Here is an 18595-nt window from a genome sequence, read left to right as displayed (position 1 = left end):
AAAACTGATCAGTGAACCCACTCACATAATGACAGTGTAAGAAGATGCATCAAGCATGTATAACCAGGCATTCTCCCCGTATTTTATACCAACACCCTATTTTGTTATTTTTGTTAAATGCACAAGATGAATGTCATCCTCAATCGCGCGGAGAACAACTGTTCTCATGGTTAAAACTAGTCAAGTGGAAGTGCAGGAGGGATCCATGCAGATTTCATTTCATTTCATTTCATTAGAGATGTTTAGGGAATGTTTATGAGAGGTGTTTGGGAACGTGCAGCTCAGTGAATAGAGATATAGTGCATGGTTGCCTCCTAAAAAGTAAAGATTTTGAGTGACATTCAACATGATAAGATATTAGTGTTTACAATCAGCTTTGCAAAAGTATAGACACACACACATACACAAACATACATGACATAGCCTCGCAAATCCTATCACAATGTCACGGAAGTAACCTTTTGTTTTTTATGATGGATAACAATGATTGTATTATTCTGTCGGTCTATTCATGGAGGTTACAATGTTTGTCTGCTCTCCTGACACTGTCCACATCCTTCACGGTTGACAAAGAATAAAAAAAAAAGGTTTTATGGCTAGTGAAGTAATAAGCGGAAGGATAACCACGCTTGCAGAGGTCGACGTATTAGAATTCAAGATATTTCAGTCAAAACAAAAAAGGCAAGGAAAAGACGGAATCAAAATTCACTTCAAGCAAAAGTAAACTTTCAAGTAAGTCTACTTTGACTGGTTTGCTTGTGTATTTACTGTCTTATGAAGGGACCATGCAAATGCCTGTATGTCAATGCATGACTGTACAGGCATGTATATCTTTTAATTCTGAAACACAAGGGCACAATGCACCTTTGTAATTGTATCAACGAACTGGTCAAGCCAGCGATGCATCGTTGTCTTGGCAACGGGGGAAGTGACCTACCGGCACTAGATGGTAATTACCCGCCAATTTGATGGATCTGAAGAGGCGGTAAGGAGAGGTCGTAGAACCCTTTTTCCTGTGATATTCCACTCTCGTCTCACTTTTCAGATTTGATCATCGGATATTATTTTGGACATTGCATGCACTGTCGGTATGGACTAATCATTAATCAAATTACTGGAGTTTTCTGGTATTCAGTTTTGGGCTCTCAGTGACTAAGGTATATAACACGTGATTGTTGAAGCATGAAAACAGCATATAGTAATATGCTTATGTTTGTTTCTCCTGTGTAGTACATAATGTAAACACTGTAAGGCCTATAGTCAATGTTCTTTAAAATGAATCGATACGTAGCTTGAGTTTCGAAAACAAAAATGTACACACACACATACACACACATGCACGTACTTTTTTTAATGATATTCTCATTGGAATTCCGTTTGATGTCACCATCGTTTTCACAATGAAACGAATACAAACATTCAACGTACACACACACACACACACACACACACACTACTACTACTACTACTACTACTGCTGCTGCTGCTGCTACTACTACTACTACTACTACTACTACTACTACTACTACTACTACTACTACTACTACTACTATGTATTCCTCTCAACTCTCTGGTTTCGTTCTTTACTCTATCCCACACCCTCCTCTTTTTTCCCCGACCAAATGATATTTCCCGCTGCTCCGTTGTTTTCCTTAAACCCCATCTCCGTCCCAAATATCCAGTCCATTCCCCTTCTCTTATTTACCACATTTGTACCTTTCCTATCATCTTTCTCTTTCCGAATCCATTTTTTCCCTCTCTTTCCTTCCACACCCTATTCCGATGTCTCTACCGTTTTTTCATCCATTTTCATATGCCCCTCCTCCTTCTCTTTCTCTTCCCAACCACAAGCCCTTTTCATGTCCTTCCTGCTCGAAGTGTACTTCATACTAACTTTCCCCTTTCCCGTCGACCCTACTGGCCTATAAACGTCTCGAAATTTCGGCTCTCGCTGGTTGCCCCTTCGATCTTCGACGCCATTTTGCGTTCATTTCGCCGCATCAATTCAACTGGTGAGTTCCTTTTATGACGCCACAATCTCTACGCGCCACACACACACACACACACATACATGTAGAATAACAGTAACCCGCTAGTATCCGATTCACAGGAGCGTTTGTGCGCCCAATGATTCGTGACCACTGTGGAAAAACCACGGCGGATTATCAACCAGCTACAAAACAAAGCTCACATGGTCGAAACACTTAACAGAGGAAATCAGAACAATAAAGAAAATGAAAGGCGTATCCAGGAGATAATTGTTTGTGCATCCATTCGAAACGTCAAAGGAATGGAAGGCGGTAATAATTTATCCATGATTGCAAATAATGATATGCTGACATTATCAGCATCATTAAATATCAATGATCCAATGTATACAATGGTGCAAAGATGAATATTACATAGATACGCTATTCTATTAGTATTGGTGTCATTGTTTTCTTTTGAGTGTTCCACGTCCTACAAGCTTGGCTTTTTAGCAGAACACTCTTTTCCATCGTTATGATTACTTCTTCTTTTTTTGTTGCAATGGCAAAGTGTGCATTGTTCCTTTTTCGCTATAAAACCATTCGTGCATAATATGTATATTGTGTTCAACGATCTGTCCTTCCCAACTAGATGAAAGTCGAATTGACACATGTACTAGCCACATTGTATCATGTATTCCTGCATTAATGTAAACAGGGAGGTGAGAGGAAATTGAATTGAATATCACGTACCAGTGATGCTGGCTGCAAGTGGTACTTTGTTGTTTCATATCTGCGTGTATAAGGCATTATATTAACAAGCCTAAAATTAGCTCTGCCATTTTTTTTGATGGCAGCTCATCATAAAACCTCTGAAACATGTCCGGTATAAAATATCATTTCACAGCTATTAAATGACCACCGCTGGTAGCGGGGCGTTGTTGTGAATATTTCACCCCAGATAGAACCAACACTTATGTTATCTTTCTTCGTGTCCAATACTTCTCTGCCGCTCCTGACAAATGAATAATAAAAAAAAAATACGCAAAGTAACTTTCACGGAACGAACTTGCTCTGTCAGAACATAGACGGAGAGACCCGGGCTCTTCGGCTGCCACGAGCCCCAGATGGGCTGAGTGCAAATCAACGTGCCTGGTAATAAATCAAGTCAAGCTGGCCTCTTTCTATCCGCGTCAGAAAATGTGGATATATCCCGTCATAGCCATCTCCCCTGCTTTCTCAGTTAGCCTGATGGGATGATTGTTGATACACATCCCAGTGACTTCTCCGTGTGGAGATTTTTGAGAGGCAAAATTTCAGTGGCATATTCGACGATGTGTTTTGCTCTCTGTCCAACTCTGTGCTAAATTGGCTTAACAAAATATCTTTGCATTTCCTTTAGTTATTCTACGCTGATTTATCTTATTGTCATTTCATTCCTTTTTTCATATGTCAAAGGAGGATACATTTAAAATGGCATACAGAATACAGCTAGATACTCTGCAGGAGCACAAATACGATGAATAAAATGTTCACAGTAATTAAGAGTACAAAGGAGGAAAGAAAAATATGATACGACCTGCAAAAAAAGTGAGTTTGTTTGATTTCAAAGAGCACATAAATAATGTGATGAAGTGGAGCTTTCCCAAGACTCATAAGGACTAAACATTATTTTTGAATCTGCACACAAACTTATAAGAGTTCAAATGAGTGGCATACAGCACTATTCTTCCTTTATTTGCATTTGGCAAGAACGGTAAGTGCTGTTGTAGTTTCGATTAATTATATGAAAATAGATGAATGGAGAGCTAATACATAGACACAAATTTAAAGTGCTCGTCACAAAGGTTTTTGATTGTTTTTTTTTATGTGATCACCGCTGATGACAAGCGTAATGAGAACAGCGCCCTCTTACACACCTTACAGAGCAATGTCCGCCTCCCCCCCCCCCCCCCCCATTTTCCCTTGATATTATTTTATTGATTTCATCCAAATCATAAATTAACCCATTCTGGGTGTAACATGAACAAAAACAATATAAATACAATTCAAAACACAAAACAAATCCATTTTTCAAAATAAATAATCTCTCTTTAACATAAATAGCTCGATTATGAATCGATCCCACTGATAATTTCTTCATGAGAAAATACTGACATATACCAAACGTAACTTTATCATATCCTTTGAATATATTGAATCATATAACCCAGTCTCATTTACAAGAGCATTATACATAAAATAAAGCAAAACAAAAAATACATTATACAGATGTAGAATGGAATCATTAATGAAAACCCAACCAGCCCTTCCCCTCCCAACCAAAGCAAATATTCATCTCTTCTAAATATCCTTTCAATTTCTTTCGTACAATTTATAACTATCCTTTAAAAAAAATATAAATCATCATCATATTCCCCATCCCATGCGTACACATCCCTGACCAAACAGTGAACATGTGCTCAGCCTATCCCCCATACACACAAACAGGCACACACACACACACACACACACACACACACACACACACAAACAGGCACACACATACACGCAATCTGATCGAGATATGTAGTGGAATCACAGTACTATTTACGAGCCCACTATGCCATGAAATTTGACAATAATAAATTCTGACTCGTCTCTTTGGAAGAGAATCCATTCCATACAGGAAACCAAAGCAATGGACTGGCAAAGTTGTTTGTCACAAGACAATGTGGTGTTAGACTAGAATGCCTTGCTTCGTGTGTTTTTCTGTTTGTCTTTTCTTATCGTGTTGGCGTTCTTAATTTCTTTTGTATATGTGTGCTCAAGCTAATACAGAAATGGCATCCATGTAATTGCTTTTGCAAGCACAAGTCAGCCGACAACAATGTGACTGTCTATTCACTCCCAAGAAAACTCACACACACACATGCATGCCCACATTTATATCACATCAAACTCTAACAGAAATGTAAACTTAAAGGCATAATTTACCATTTGCAGATGAAACAAAAACCCAGCATTAATGCTTTAAAATAGTTCTAAAATGTGAGTTACGGATAGAAACAAGCACTGTAAAAATTTGAATCTGTATTATCGATGTTAAGTATTGTTAAATACAAAAAATGTGAACAATAGTTATAATAAGAATGTTTCCAAACTAAACCGTCTACAGTTATGGTTTATTAAGAAAAATACTGATATCTCGTAATATTTTAGGCTTTATTGCAAAAATTCCATATGGTAGGATGTTTTGTGATACAACAGACCTACACATGTGCATCAAATGTAATATCTTGATTTTTTTTAAAATCACTGCTCCCAAAGGTAAACTGGACCTTTAATCTACAATTCGCGCTTTCTTTCACTGGTGAACTTTCCCCATGATTGATCGATACACCAGAGTCATCCGCACGTTATCTGAAGGCTTTCCGTCACGTTTGATCGAGTACGCATGGTCAGGGCCGGGCCACGTGGGTTGGAGTCAAACAAACACAGGGGCCATGTTCACACTCAGCATTGGACTTGACGTAAGACAATCACGCCACGAACACAGTCTGCCCCGAGGCACACAGTTAAAACCAAAGATGAGAGCGCACCGCGCGCTCAATCATCTTTGGTTCAAGGAAACCCAAACCCAAAGAGAAATGTGGATTGAGTGAAAGCAGGAACATTAGTAGAGCACATCAGTGAAAGTTTGAGGAAAATCGGATAATCGATGCAAAAGTTAAAGAAAGAGCACTTCACTAACCGCTTCCAGAAATCAGGGGGAATCTAATTATTACCCTTAACATAATTATGTCAGTATCTAAGTTGATGGAATGTGTAATTTTCATGAAAAATGACTTTTTGTGGATTTCTCTTTATATTTTCTTTATATTGTTGTCCACACATGACGTCGTGAACTCTAGTATTCTCCTTATCAAGTGGTTCCAACACCAACACTTTAAAAATTGATAACTTTTGCATCGATTGTCCGATTTTCCTCATACTTTCACTGATGTGTTCTACTTGTAGTAGAGCAGATAAGCCGAAGAATTGTGCAAAATTTGACTAAAGCATGAAACTTTCACCATTGTTAGTACATGCTATAAGATTAATTTTAAGATCGGGAGGTAAGTCTGAATTGACCTCTGATGACCTCTAGAGGTCAATGACCTCAAAATCTAAGAAAATTGATATTTTGCGTCATTGGTTAATGATAAACACAGTAATGATGTACTAAAACTTAATATTTGTCACAGTGAAATTGTCTTTATGTTCCACGGAGCCCTGACAGGTTTCTACCTTTGACCTCTGATGACCTCCAGAGGTCAATGACCTCAAAATGTCAGAAAATTGATATTTTGCATCATTGGTTAATGATAGAACACAGTAATGATGTACTAAAACTTAATTTTTGTCACTGTGAAATTGTCTTTATATTCCACAGAGCCCTGACAGGTTTCTATCTTTGACCTCTGATGACCTTCAGAGGTCAATGACCTCAAAATGTCAGAAAATTGATATTTTAATGCGTCACTCATAACTGAAACATGATAATTATGTACTAAAAACTAATCTTTGTAAGAGGAATTGCCTCAATGTTCCACTGAGCCTTTCGAGTCAGATTTCTACCTTTGACCTCTGATGACCTCAGATGACCTATGATGAGGCCAATGACCTCAAAATGTCAGAACATTGATATGTGGTGCAATTGGTTGATGACAAACATGATTTAGATGTCATATTCATTTGTATTACAATTGAATTGTTTTCCTATTCCACAGAGCAAGAGAAATTACTCACGTGTCTCTACCTTTGACCTCTGAGGAAGGTGACAGGTCAATGACCTCAAAATATCAGAATATTGATATTCTATGTATAGTCAATGGTCAACTTTGTAATACCCGATGTACAATCATTTATGCTATAAAAGAAGAATCTTGTCATTCCATGGAACATTGGTCATTAGCCTGTGCATTATATCCAACTTTGACCTCTCAGGATAATGAGAGGTCACTGAGGTCACATGTGTAGGCTTACCTGTATTGATGTTTGGCTTCATTGGTGTAATCGTAAATGCTTAATCATGTACAAATCACGCATTGATGTTTTGATCAAAGTATGTATGCATATTCCACAGAACATTGGTTTATAGTAACAGGTCTCTGAAATGTGAGAGGTCAATTACTTCAGAAATAAAGCTTAAGTTTCTTGAGTGATGGCAGTGACCTCAAATACAACTGTTATGTTTGGGTTAGTTATGCAGACTAGCAAATAATGGCCATTATCTCGACACTCGAGGAAAACAAGGCACACGAGACTGATATACAGAGTGTTTAATCTATTCAGTGTAAGTCTCATAGATCTTTTCCCCCATTTGTCGGACTCATTATGGGACTGGTTTGCCTAAGTGTCAAGCTCATGGGCAATATTTGCATAGTTTCCAGCTGGTGGGCCTGTATTGGCCAGTGTAAAGCTGGTGGGTTGTTACAGTATGACTGCGATGAATGACTAATGGTCCTGGAGTATACAGTCCACAGCTGCGACATCATGGACCATCTTGAAAACTTCGAAATACTGTGAGGCCCAACATGCATTCCACTTGAAGCAATCCTGTGTATTGCAACTAGCTATTGCCATCCGAGACCTACCCAGGGAATAGATAAGCATTCATGGCAAACCATGGAGAAAGCGGATTGTGCAAAATATTTTGGAGTTCCAATAGGAGGCTCAGCTGGAATCAAATCGCCACAGCAGCTTAAAAAGGTTATACTTCAACCAAAGACTCTCTCCAGACGAAGATACGAGTATCATAAAGTTCAGGTGTTTTGCTACTCCATGCCGCTCAGGACTGTCCTGGAAAATGCATGCATCATCTGGGATCCATTCACCCAGGTGAAACATCATGAAGTTTGGAATGATCCAGAGAAGATATGCACTCTTTAGCTGCAATGACCATCATAATGCAAAACAAGCAGTGTTACAGCCACACTTGAAAAACAAAACAAAGCAAAACAAAACAAAACTACAATGGCAATCCCTGTAAGAAAGTACAGCTCAGGCAAATTCAGCGATGATGTTCTGCATCAAGAACCCCACAATATCCACTCCGCAGGAAGTTGTGGCTCTATTGCTGCATTCTTCAAAAAGGGCAAATGACCAAAAATGTCAGGCCTCATTTGCAAGAACACAAAGTAGGCCTACTCCCAAAAAAGGTGGCGGCTACTCTCGGCCACTGTCTCTTGTATCTCTTTGAAACACTTCAGGAGAGAGATACTCAATATTCAGCTCTGTTATTAAAGATACATATGTCTCTCTTTTTGTTTTTGCATTTGTTTGTTGTTTTTTGCTTCATATAGCTCTTTGGATACCTTCTTTAACCAATTAAGAAAAGGCTCCACGGCAGAATATTACAATATTACACGCAGTATAATGAAGAAGAAGAAGAAGAAGAAGAAGAAGAAGAAGGAGAAGGAGAATAGGAAACGAGATCTGCTGTCAATGATGCAGAGCCAAGACCAATCAGTTCCATGGCAGATCTTAGTTGGCTTTGCAAAGGTTTGGATGTCTCTCTCTGTTGACAAAGGATATTCTAAAGCTCCAAGTAAGTCCATGGGGTGGTTTACATTGTCTGGGCATAGAGGGTTGGGTTGGGTATATGAGGATATGATGCTTTGTTATAACAATTAGGTCTGAGATATCTATTTTTTATGTTTGTTTTGACCATCCAACATGGATCTCCAACGAAAAGGAATGATAATGTGTTAGACCCAGCCGCCACCGTGTTTTTTCAATAGATTTTGATATTACAGTGTAGTTGAGAAAAAAGTAACCGCTCATTGTCCTAGATGGAAGTCAAAATTGAACTGTGTGTGGAATACTCTGCATACAATTTTGGACGCACACACACACACACACACACACACAAAATGCATTTTTTTTAAAATATAATTATTATTTCATAAGCAACAGGCCATTACAAACCAATGAGACCAGACATCAATATTCTTGAATACCAGGCCTTCATCATCTTAAGGTATACAGGTGAAGGAAATCACCTATTGATAAACAATTTACTTGACTGGGATAGCGACCACTGAACAATATTGTTTCTTAAAACTCTCTCTTCTTTTCAACAAGTGGAATAAAACACATGCACATACCGGGGCATTAGTTTGGAAGAGGGGTGGGGTGGTGGCAGGGATAGTTGACCCCCACCCCCATTAAATTCTGAGATGTGGACTATGTTTTGTTGTTGTTTTTTGCTTTTTGCTTTTTAGACAGAAAACTGCCCAAGTTTTTCACTTTAAGTGTGCATCGGATTGTTAAAATTTAATTCTGAAATGCAAAATCTCCCTTCTGTGAGAGGGGATATCTCCTTTCGATAGACTCCTTCCCCCTGCTTGGTTCCTTCCACAGATATAACATACTTTGGGGAATGATAATTTCCCTTATTCTATGAAAAATGTTTTTAAGAGATTGAATTCCAAAGATGAAAAGGCTTTCCTATATATGCACGATTGTTCATTTTGGAGGGCAAGAGGCATTTGCCCCGCCTCCCGAGAAAATATGGGAGGGGGAATGGTTGGGACATAAAACTTTGCCTCCAAGTATTTCCTGAGATTGAGATTTTTTTTTCTTCACTTTTTTGACAGAAAATGAATTGTCACTGAACATTTTAGCTATAGTATGCACCAGATTAAAAGGCAGAATCTCCTTTGCATACCCCCTGCCCCACACTATCTTTCGTTATGTCCCCTTCCATATACGCTCAGTGCTTTTGTCCCATTTTTGTTATATATCATCACAAAGTATGTACTAGATCTTTAATTTCAGTTCCGACATATTAAAGAAAATCCCTCTTGTTGGAGGGGGTAGTGTATCTTTCAATTAACAATCCCTCCTCGGTTTCTACCCTTAGATTTGGTACACTCCTTTTACTGATAATTTCCCAAATATTCCATCATAAATTTGTATACTGGATTTTTTTTACATTTCTATTCTTACTGCAAAGGCTCCCTCGCATGGGAAGGATTGGGGGACAGCCCCTTTCATACCCTCCTCTCGCTGTATCAACCTCTCCTCCATGCATTGATTATGGCTACACGTTTGGGTATGGACTTTTTTTTTTTCAAAATAGTAGTTCAACCAAGAGTGGCACGAGATCATTGAATTGCAAACAAAAGAATGCAAAAGCTCCATAATGTGGGAGGGGGATACCTCCACCCACATCCTTCTGTGGATTGGTCTTCCTCCATAGATGACTGACTTACTACACCTTTTTGATACAAATTTCGAGGTATTCCTTCAAAAGTGCCTGTGTGCCAGGTCGTTGAATCTCATTTCTCAAAATACAAGAGCTCTGTCGAATGGGAGTGGAATACCCTACCCTCGCCAATGCTGCGCTTGCTGGGTTCCCATCCATATAGACCTGGTACACCTTGGTGATCCATAATTTTCCAAATATTCCCCAAAACGTATGCATCAGATTCTTAAAAAAAAAAAAAAAAAAAAACTTCGTCTTTGGGAGGAGGGTAGGTGAGATGCGCCCACACCCCATCAACTTCCGTATAAGTGATGACGCACACATTAAACAAGAGCTACACTGAATCACTGATTTCAGGTCTAAACCTGCAAAAATCCAATCCCCCACCCACATCCTCCCCCTCCCCCTCCGCTTCATTCCTTTGCACCATGAACTTATGCTTTTACATATTTTCCAAGTTCCCCCCCTCCACGTGAAAACAGATCGACACCCCTTGCTCTGTGCACATACCCGACTTAGATAATTACCTGAAAAGTTCTGCGGAATGAGTAGCCACTTTTTTGGTAACAGAAATGCATGGTTTGTAAGCCCTACATTATAAACAATTATTAACTATGAACTATCGCAATATCAATATTAACATCCTCACATTTCATTCGAGGTATTTGACCTTGTGTGATTTTCATAGGTGAACGGTTATGGCTCGTTAATAAACAGGGCCTACGAGTGCTCTCTAAAACATCATCATGTTTACCATTGATGATGCCAAACTATTCTGATACTTTGAGGTCATTGACCTCTCGAGATCATCAGAGGTCAAAGGCAGAAACTCGTCTGTGTGCCTTGGAATATGAAGACGATGTCATTGTACACAGATATGCTTGTTTTGTACATCCTTACCATGTTTGACCTTTCACCAATGATGTCATACTTCAATATTCTGATATTCTGAGGTCATTGACCTCTCAAGGTCATCAGAGGTCAAAGGTAGAAACCTGTCTGCTCTTTAGAATATGAAGACAATTTCATTGTAAGACAGATATGCTTGTTTTGTACATCTTAACAATGGTTACCATTAACCAATGACATCACAGATCAATATAATATTTTGAGGTCATTGACCTCCAAAGGTCATCAGAGGTCAAAGGTTGAAACCTGTCAATGCTCTGTGGAATCAGAAAATGGTTTCCCTGAAGTATAGATGCATGTTTAGTGAATCATAACCACATATATCATTCACAAATGTCTAAAAACATCAATATTTTGATATTTAAAGTTCATTGACCTCTGGAGGTCATCAGAGGTCAAAGGTAAAAACCTGTCAGTGCTCTGTTGAATCTGGAAATGATTTGTCTGTGGTATAAATGCATGTTTAGTGCAACATAACCACATATATCATTTGCTAATGTCTAAAAACATCGATTTTCTGATATCTAAAGTACATTGACCTCTGGAGGTCATCAGAGGTCAAATCAGACTTACCTCCCGATCTTAAAATAAATCTTATGGTATGTACTAACACTGGTGAAAGTTTCATGCTTTAGTCAAATTTTGCACAATTCACGTGATTTTGAGGGCTTATCTGCTCTACTATTGGTAATGTTGCTGCTTTCACTCAATCCACATTGCTCTTTGGGTTCTGGTTTCCTTCAAAGGCATTATTCATCATTTGCAGATGAAACAAAACCCCAACTTAGTGCTTAAAAATGGTTCTAAAATGTGAGATAGGGATAGAAACAACCAATGTAAAAATGTCAATCAGTATAATCAATGTTAAGTATTGTTAAATATAATGTGAACAATAGTTAAAAGATCATTTTCTGGAATAAATCGTCTGCAGTTATGGTGTAGTGAGAAAAAAACAATGATTTCTCCCTATTGAGGCTTTATTCCGAAATTTTTACATGGTAGGATTTTTTTTTTGACACAACTGACCTGCACATATGCATCGAATGTGATAAATCAAACATTTTTTTTTAAATCACTGTTCCCAATGGTAAACAGTACCTTTAAAACAGCAAGCTCAACGGTGTGTTTGCCAGCCAATTATGATGTCACGCTCAAAGCGCAACATTATTTCCATAAGCAGACAGTATGTAATGATAAGGTATATGGCAAAACGCCCAAACACAAACGTGCACACATTCACATACACACATACCCAATGGCCGTAGGAGGAGGGGGGGGGGGGGCATGGGACAGGTAAATGAAACAAAAAATCACGCAATAACTACAGCAATTCGAGGGTTAAACATAAATCTGGAGCTCTTGCAGAAGAATGTATTATGCATATAGGCCCTATAGGTCCTATATGTTCGGCGCTTTTTAAATTGAAAATATCATTATCATTATCATTATCATTATTATTATTACAACTACAGTAGTATATTGCTATTATCATTATTACTATTACTACTAATATACTACTACTAATATACTACTGCTACTACTACTACTGCTACTATTACTGTTACTATTACTATAACTATTAATATAACTATTAATATAACTATTGCTATTACTATTACTCTTACTCTTACTATCACTATTACTATTACTATTACTATTACTATTACTATTACCATTACTATTACTATTACTTTTGCTGTTTCTACTACTACCACTGCTACTATACTACTATTACCATTATCATTTCGTGGTGTTGCAACTTATTTTTTTTAAACTTATTTACATATGTTTTAAACGTCCAATTTTCATACTCTTTTTTTTTGGCATGGATTTTCCACCAAAAGTGTGCACCAGATTGTTAAATTTCAATTCTAAGTAGGTAAGACATATACGAGCGCTCTGATCCCTCCTACACATACAGTTGTTCACAGTGGTGACTGCATGTCTATTCAATATCCACAAGTACAACCACATTATAATGCAGAAATATACGATTCAGTAATGGAGTAATACCCTATACGTGCATATATACGTAGGACTTCATAACCAGTTACTTCAAGTAGACATATTCACAACATATTCGACAAACATACGTCCGTCGTCAATATTTAATCATTCTTTGCACGTGGTTGCATACTATGTACATGATTGTTGTACTAGTAAGTTACCCATAATTTTTACGTTTGCGTCACTGAAGTATCTCCGCTTGAGGTTACTGCAGAGTTATATAAACACAGTAACGTGTTATCACTTCGACGATTATAGGCCATTAAATTTTTAAGCTTTGACGCTCATGCGCACATTTTACGTGATATTACGTAGTGTTCAAATATCAAAGGACTATAATTTTGTCTCTTTATGTTGCAAGTGGTGACTGCATGTCTATTCAATATTTACAAGCATCTTTGCTTTTATGTAGGCCCCATCATATTTCTGACATTTATTTGTGATATCCTCAGATGAAAATGACCATTTATATTTGTGTGTAATGTTTGTTTGTCTTTTTTTTTCTTCAAACATAAGATATGGTTGTATTATTATGTTTTGTACTTTTGTTTTATTGTCAATCATTTTGTAATCCCATCACTGAGAAATGGAAATATGAAATAAACTTGAAACTTGAAACTTGAAACTTGAAGTGTCTATGTAATATTGCAAGTGTGCTGGAATCATTTCAAATGGTATAATATTTTTGTTTTCCCCCTTTAAGTGCTTACTGAATGTCACATACACGGAGCACACAACAGGGCAAAACGAGCATAAAAAAAAATATCACTTTATATAGATCCTTGTGAAACACGGCAAGATTCGGTGATTTAATATGATCAAACAATTGGCATAATCATACTCATGAAGATGGTATCATCAAAGTCTAACCTGCACAAGATGTATAACATACGTCACACTGTATTCCTTTAAAGCAGTGATTGTCAATAAGACCCAATTAATGTTCACATTTTATTTTGATTCCCGAAACTACATAAAAAATGTCAGTTATCGTGTATTGGGGTCGACGTACTATCTATTTTGATAGCACTGATTGATGTTAGGATATGAAAGCGTAAATACATTGCACGTACCTAAGCTAGCTTGATATTCTCTTTTGTTATATTTGTTATGATTTGTTTTCATTCGCATCATTCGCAGATCTCATCATTATGTTAAGAAATAATACGAAGTATTCCCGTATCACTTTTTAAAGAATATTTTCATATACATGTATTTTCTTGTAAGCCCTATATAGCTGTGTGTATAGGCGCGTGTCCAGTTCGTGCCCTTGTGCGTGTGTATCATACAAACATTATCCACTCCAACAAAAGCACAAGACTCACTCACCAGAATACAAGATTATGCCCAGCTGCAGTGTTTGTTGATATGAAGGACCAAACTGCACCTTGATCAGTAACAGCATACCATTACCCTAACCCAACCTCAACCCCTTGAAAAATGATAAAAAGCTCGTCTTTTCCCTAGTCTCATGGGGATACTGCTTCTTAAGGCGAGTTCAAGTGTTGTATCAAGCGTCCCCGGGTTTGAACAGACAAAGCCATAATGGGTGAGTCTCTCTTTCATACCGCCACTTACAACCAGGGGAATGGATAATATTCTGACTTGAGGGCAAGGGGGGGGGGGCGGTATCGTTATTAAAAGTGATATGTTGAGGAACCATCCAAGTTGAGCCCTGCTTACGTTCACTAGATTATCTCTCATCACACATACGCTGACATAACAATTTGCTTTTGTGTTGTAACCACAGTGAAATAACGCAAAGTATAACGGATAAAAAAAAAGGTATATTCATGCTATATTTGCATCACCTATTCTGTTTACACACTGCGTCACTACGTTAACGTACTTCAAGAAGTGCAGATTATATATCACCTTATCATAATTAATTATCAGGACAGAAAGACATAAACAAATGAATTATACAGAAGCTGCATAGCCATAATACAAGAGAGAAAAATTCAAATATAAAGGGAAAATCGTGATCTATGGAAGTATTGGCTGAAAACTCATAGACTTTTCATTTCTCGAATTGCAAGTTTTGCCTAGGCGTCATCAGGTGACGTGATCAAATTTATCCAGGCGCAAATACTTCGGGTGATTTGTCAATTCTGTCTTGCGAATGGAAAAATAACATCTGGCCATGATGAGCTTTTTTTTCCTCCTCTGTATGATTTATTTTCAGACATGTTTACCTCTTTAAAAAAAAAATAATGGAATAGGCTCTTGAAATATGATAAATGGGAATATTATATATATATATATATATATATATATATATATATATATATATATATACATATATATATATATATATATATATATATATATATATATATATATATCATATAGATATATATAGATATAGATATCTCTCTCTCTCTCTCTCTCTCTCTCTCTCTCTGTGTGATTGTATTTGCCAATGTCAGTATTTCGTATACAGAATGATAGGGTCAGAAAAGCTATCAAACTAACAGCATGACATTTGATACATGCATATGATAAATGAGACATAATATAATTACATTTGCCAAATGACAGTATTTTGTATGTACAGAATGATACGACAAATGCCTGAACTATATACAGAGACCATCCTCAATTTACTGCTAATAGGGCACTGGGGAAAAAGCACTCGTCGAAAATTTCTGATCTATTCTGAGCTTTTATATTACCCAGTCAAGACCTGTAGTGCGTGCGTCGCCATGATTTCTTTCACGTATGATAATTATAATATAGCAGACAAATTCAACATTCCCCCACATTTTCGAAATCAGTATAGACAATGCAGACACACTATGAATACAGCTGAGCAGAAAGGCGTTCTGCTTCATTTACAACTCGATCACTCGATGTCGATCATCTGAATCAAACATACAGTGTATTATGTTTCAGGAATAGAAATGAGAAATAGAGAGACATACGCACCAAAATGATACCCACGCATACAAAGCTTATGGATGCTAGACTAATTGTGAATAAAATGATGATGCTAACACTGGTTACAATTTAGGTAATGATAATGATGATAACGTCAATAATAATTAAATGATCATGATCATAACACTTCTTACTGTTATCATAATTTTGTAATAGTTTTGTAATAGTAGTATTGTTGTTATCATCAGGACAGTGTACACGTTTGGTATAGGTTATTTTTTTATTGTATGTGGTATAGGTTAAATTAAAAACAAACCCGTCTATTTGCCAATATCTATCGATGCATGATGTTCACAGCGTCATGAATTACCCCAAATGATATTCATTCCTCCCAGATGTACCACAGGCCCTGCTTTATTTCCTCGTTGAATACAGGGTCAGTTGTTTGGAAGATATTGATTATTCTACACTTGAACATGCTGAAGATTCAAGTTTATTCAGAAATTAAAACTCACAGCGCTTTGCGAAAAGTCCTTCACTGTCGGAATGTGGTTGGAAGATAACAAACTGCGGACCATCGAACAGTATCCAATGAAAGAAATAGCTGTTAGCAACACAACTTTAAAGAACAAGAGATTGATCACAAGGACGAAAAAATCACGTATTTATAACATCAAGATTTATGGTACTAGTCTTTTCGACACCCCATCTGTCACAGCCGATCGATTACAGGCGGCTTGTAGGGTCTACAGCGGAACCAACATCCTTATTCCCATGCCTATACACTGTAAAAACACGGGTGTTAGATTTAACACCACGGGTGTTAAATCTAACACCGATCAAACTTCAATAAAGGACCACACCCACAGGTGTTAAAAATGCACTGTGATGGTGTTGAAAAGTGTTCACCTGACACTTCGCGGTGTTAATTTGACACTGTACCAGGTGTTATTTTGACACTGTACTGGTGTTAATTAAAAAATGACACCACATGGTGTTGATTTGATACTTGTTGGTGTTAATATCAATGGTTTAACACCCGTCCAGCTTCAATAAGGGACCACACCAGCTGGTGTTACTTTGGTGTAAAATTATTTTCACATTTTTTCAAAAATCTAGTATTTTAATGTAAAATTCTTGATCGTCTTGTTTAAATTAAAAATCAACAAGAAGTGCAGTTACTAAGAAACTCTTCAAAAAAACAGTTTAAAATTTGGAAATGACACCCGGGGGTGTTAATTTAACACCATAAATGAGCACCGAAAATTTAACACCAGCTCGGTGTTCACTATTTAACACCGGACTTTTTGCAGTGTATAATCGTTCGATTATCAATGACATTAGCTAGATAACGCATAAAAAGGCAAAATCTGAGAAGAACGGTCACTTGTGCGATAGCCTTTACCGAGTTATTACGACCATGCAGACTCATTATGCACCAATCAATTGTCATGCAGAGGCTATCAAATACGCTTTACCTGAACCTAACTGTACATGCATATCACTTATACAGAGGAGATCTACGGGTTGTATCATTTTATCATTTTATCATAAACATTTTACATGTGGTATATACGCAAACTCAGTACAATAATATGATAATTATGTCTTCTTTATCCAGGGTAGCCTCTTCAGTGTTGCCACTGCTCTACCAGAGGGCCCTGCCATTACTTGTAGTATTGTTACCCTAGCGTTGCCAGGTACCCATTGATACACCTTCGTCGAAAGGGGACGTGGTGGGTAATAACATCTTGTCCCAGGACATAAGCACTGGGCGGAAATCAAACTCAGGTCCTCCGATTGTGAGTCGGAAGTCTTATCCACCATGCCATAGTGCCTCTAGTATCGTGTACAATGATCAAGGATAACTCTTTCCATAAATTTTGAAGGCAGTGCTTTATTAAACAAGCTTCTGGTGTCTTTTAGACCTTTTGTTGGGCTAATGTCTTTTGTAAGTATAGACTAGTTATTGTGAAATTTAGACAGTCGTAGTAAAAACTGAATTTGATTGGCATGGCCGCTGGTAGGGTCGCAGACTACAAGGGGTGTGGTCTCTATGGACCTGGTCCGTTCCATCGAGGTGACCACTATGACAGATTTTACGTCATCTTAGTAATGTTAGTAGATTGCATATGATAGTATAAGTCAGCGGAACCAACTGGCATACACCATCGAACACACCCTCATATAAAAATTTGCGTTCATGAAGAACGACGTCAGAATGATACAAGATATCGTGAAAACGAGTGAAGTATTTCCTTACCTCCACGGCTCTGGCCTTGTCTTGCAACATGGCTTGCATATTATTGGCCATTTGGCGAACGAGCTCGAGCCCATCCAAAGGCTGAATTTCGAAGTCGCCTCTCTGTGCATATTCCTGTGTGCCAACATGTCGACCAGAAAAGAAACATGATGAGCGAGACATCAGTAACCATTGTGACGTGATGATTATCTTTGAGTCAAGTTTATACACATACAACATTTGATATTTACAACAACAACAACAACATGCACCATTTGTCATCAAAGGTTTATGTATTCCTGCATTTGTAATTGTAATGCAATGTCTATAGTTGTAAGTGAATATCAAATGCAGCAG

General features: G+C 37.6%; 1 protein-coding gene across 1 annotated transcript in view; it reads right to left on the bottom strand.

Moving 5' to 3' along the window:
• Positions 1-18331, bottom strand: part of LOC140246024 (voltage-dependent calcium channel subunit alpha-2/delta-3-like) — a 79163-nt gene extending 60832 nt beyond the window's left edge. Inside the window, exon 1 of the mRNA XM_072325472.1 lies at positions 18260-18331. Coding sequence (XP_072181573.1) covers positions 18260-18310 — 51 coding nt within the window. The 5' untranslated portion in view covers positions 18311-18331. The remainder of the gene's footprint in view (positions 1-18259) is intronic.
• Positions 18332-18595: the final 264 nt, after the last annotated feature.

Source organism: Diadema setosum, chromosome 2 (assembly GCF_964275005.1).
Source record: "Diadema setosum chromosome 2, eeDiaSeto1, whole genome shotgun sequence".
NCBI classification, from domain to species: Eukaryota; Metazoa; Echinodermata; class Echinoidea; order Diadematoida; family Diadematidae; genus Diadema; species Diadema setosum.
Note: the sequence above shows the minus strand (reverse complement) of the source record. Positions and strands in the feature narration are given on the sequence as shown.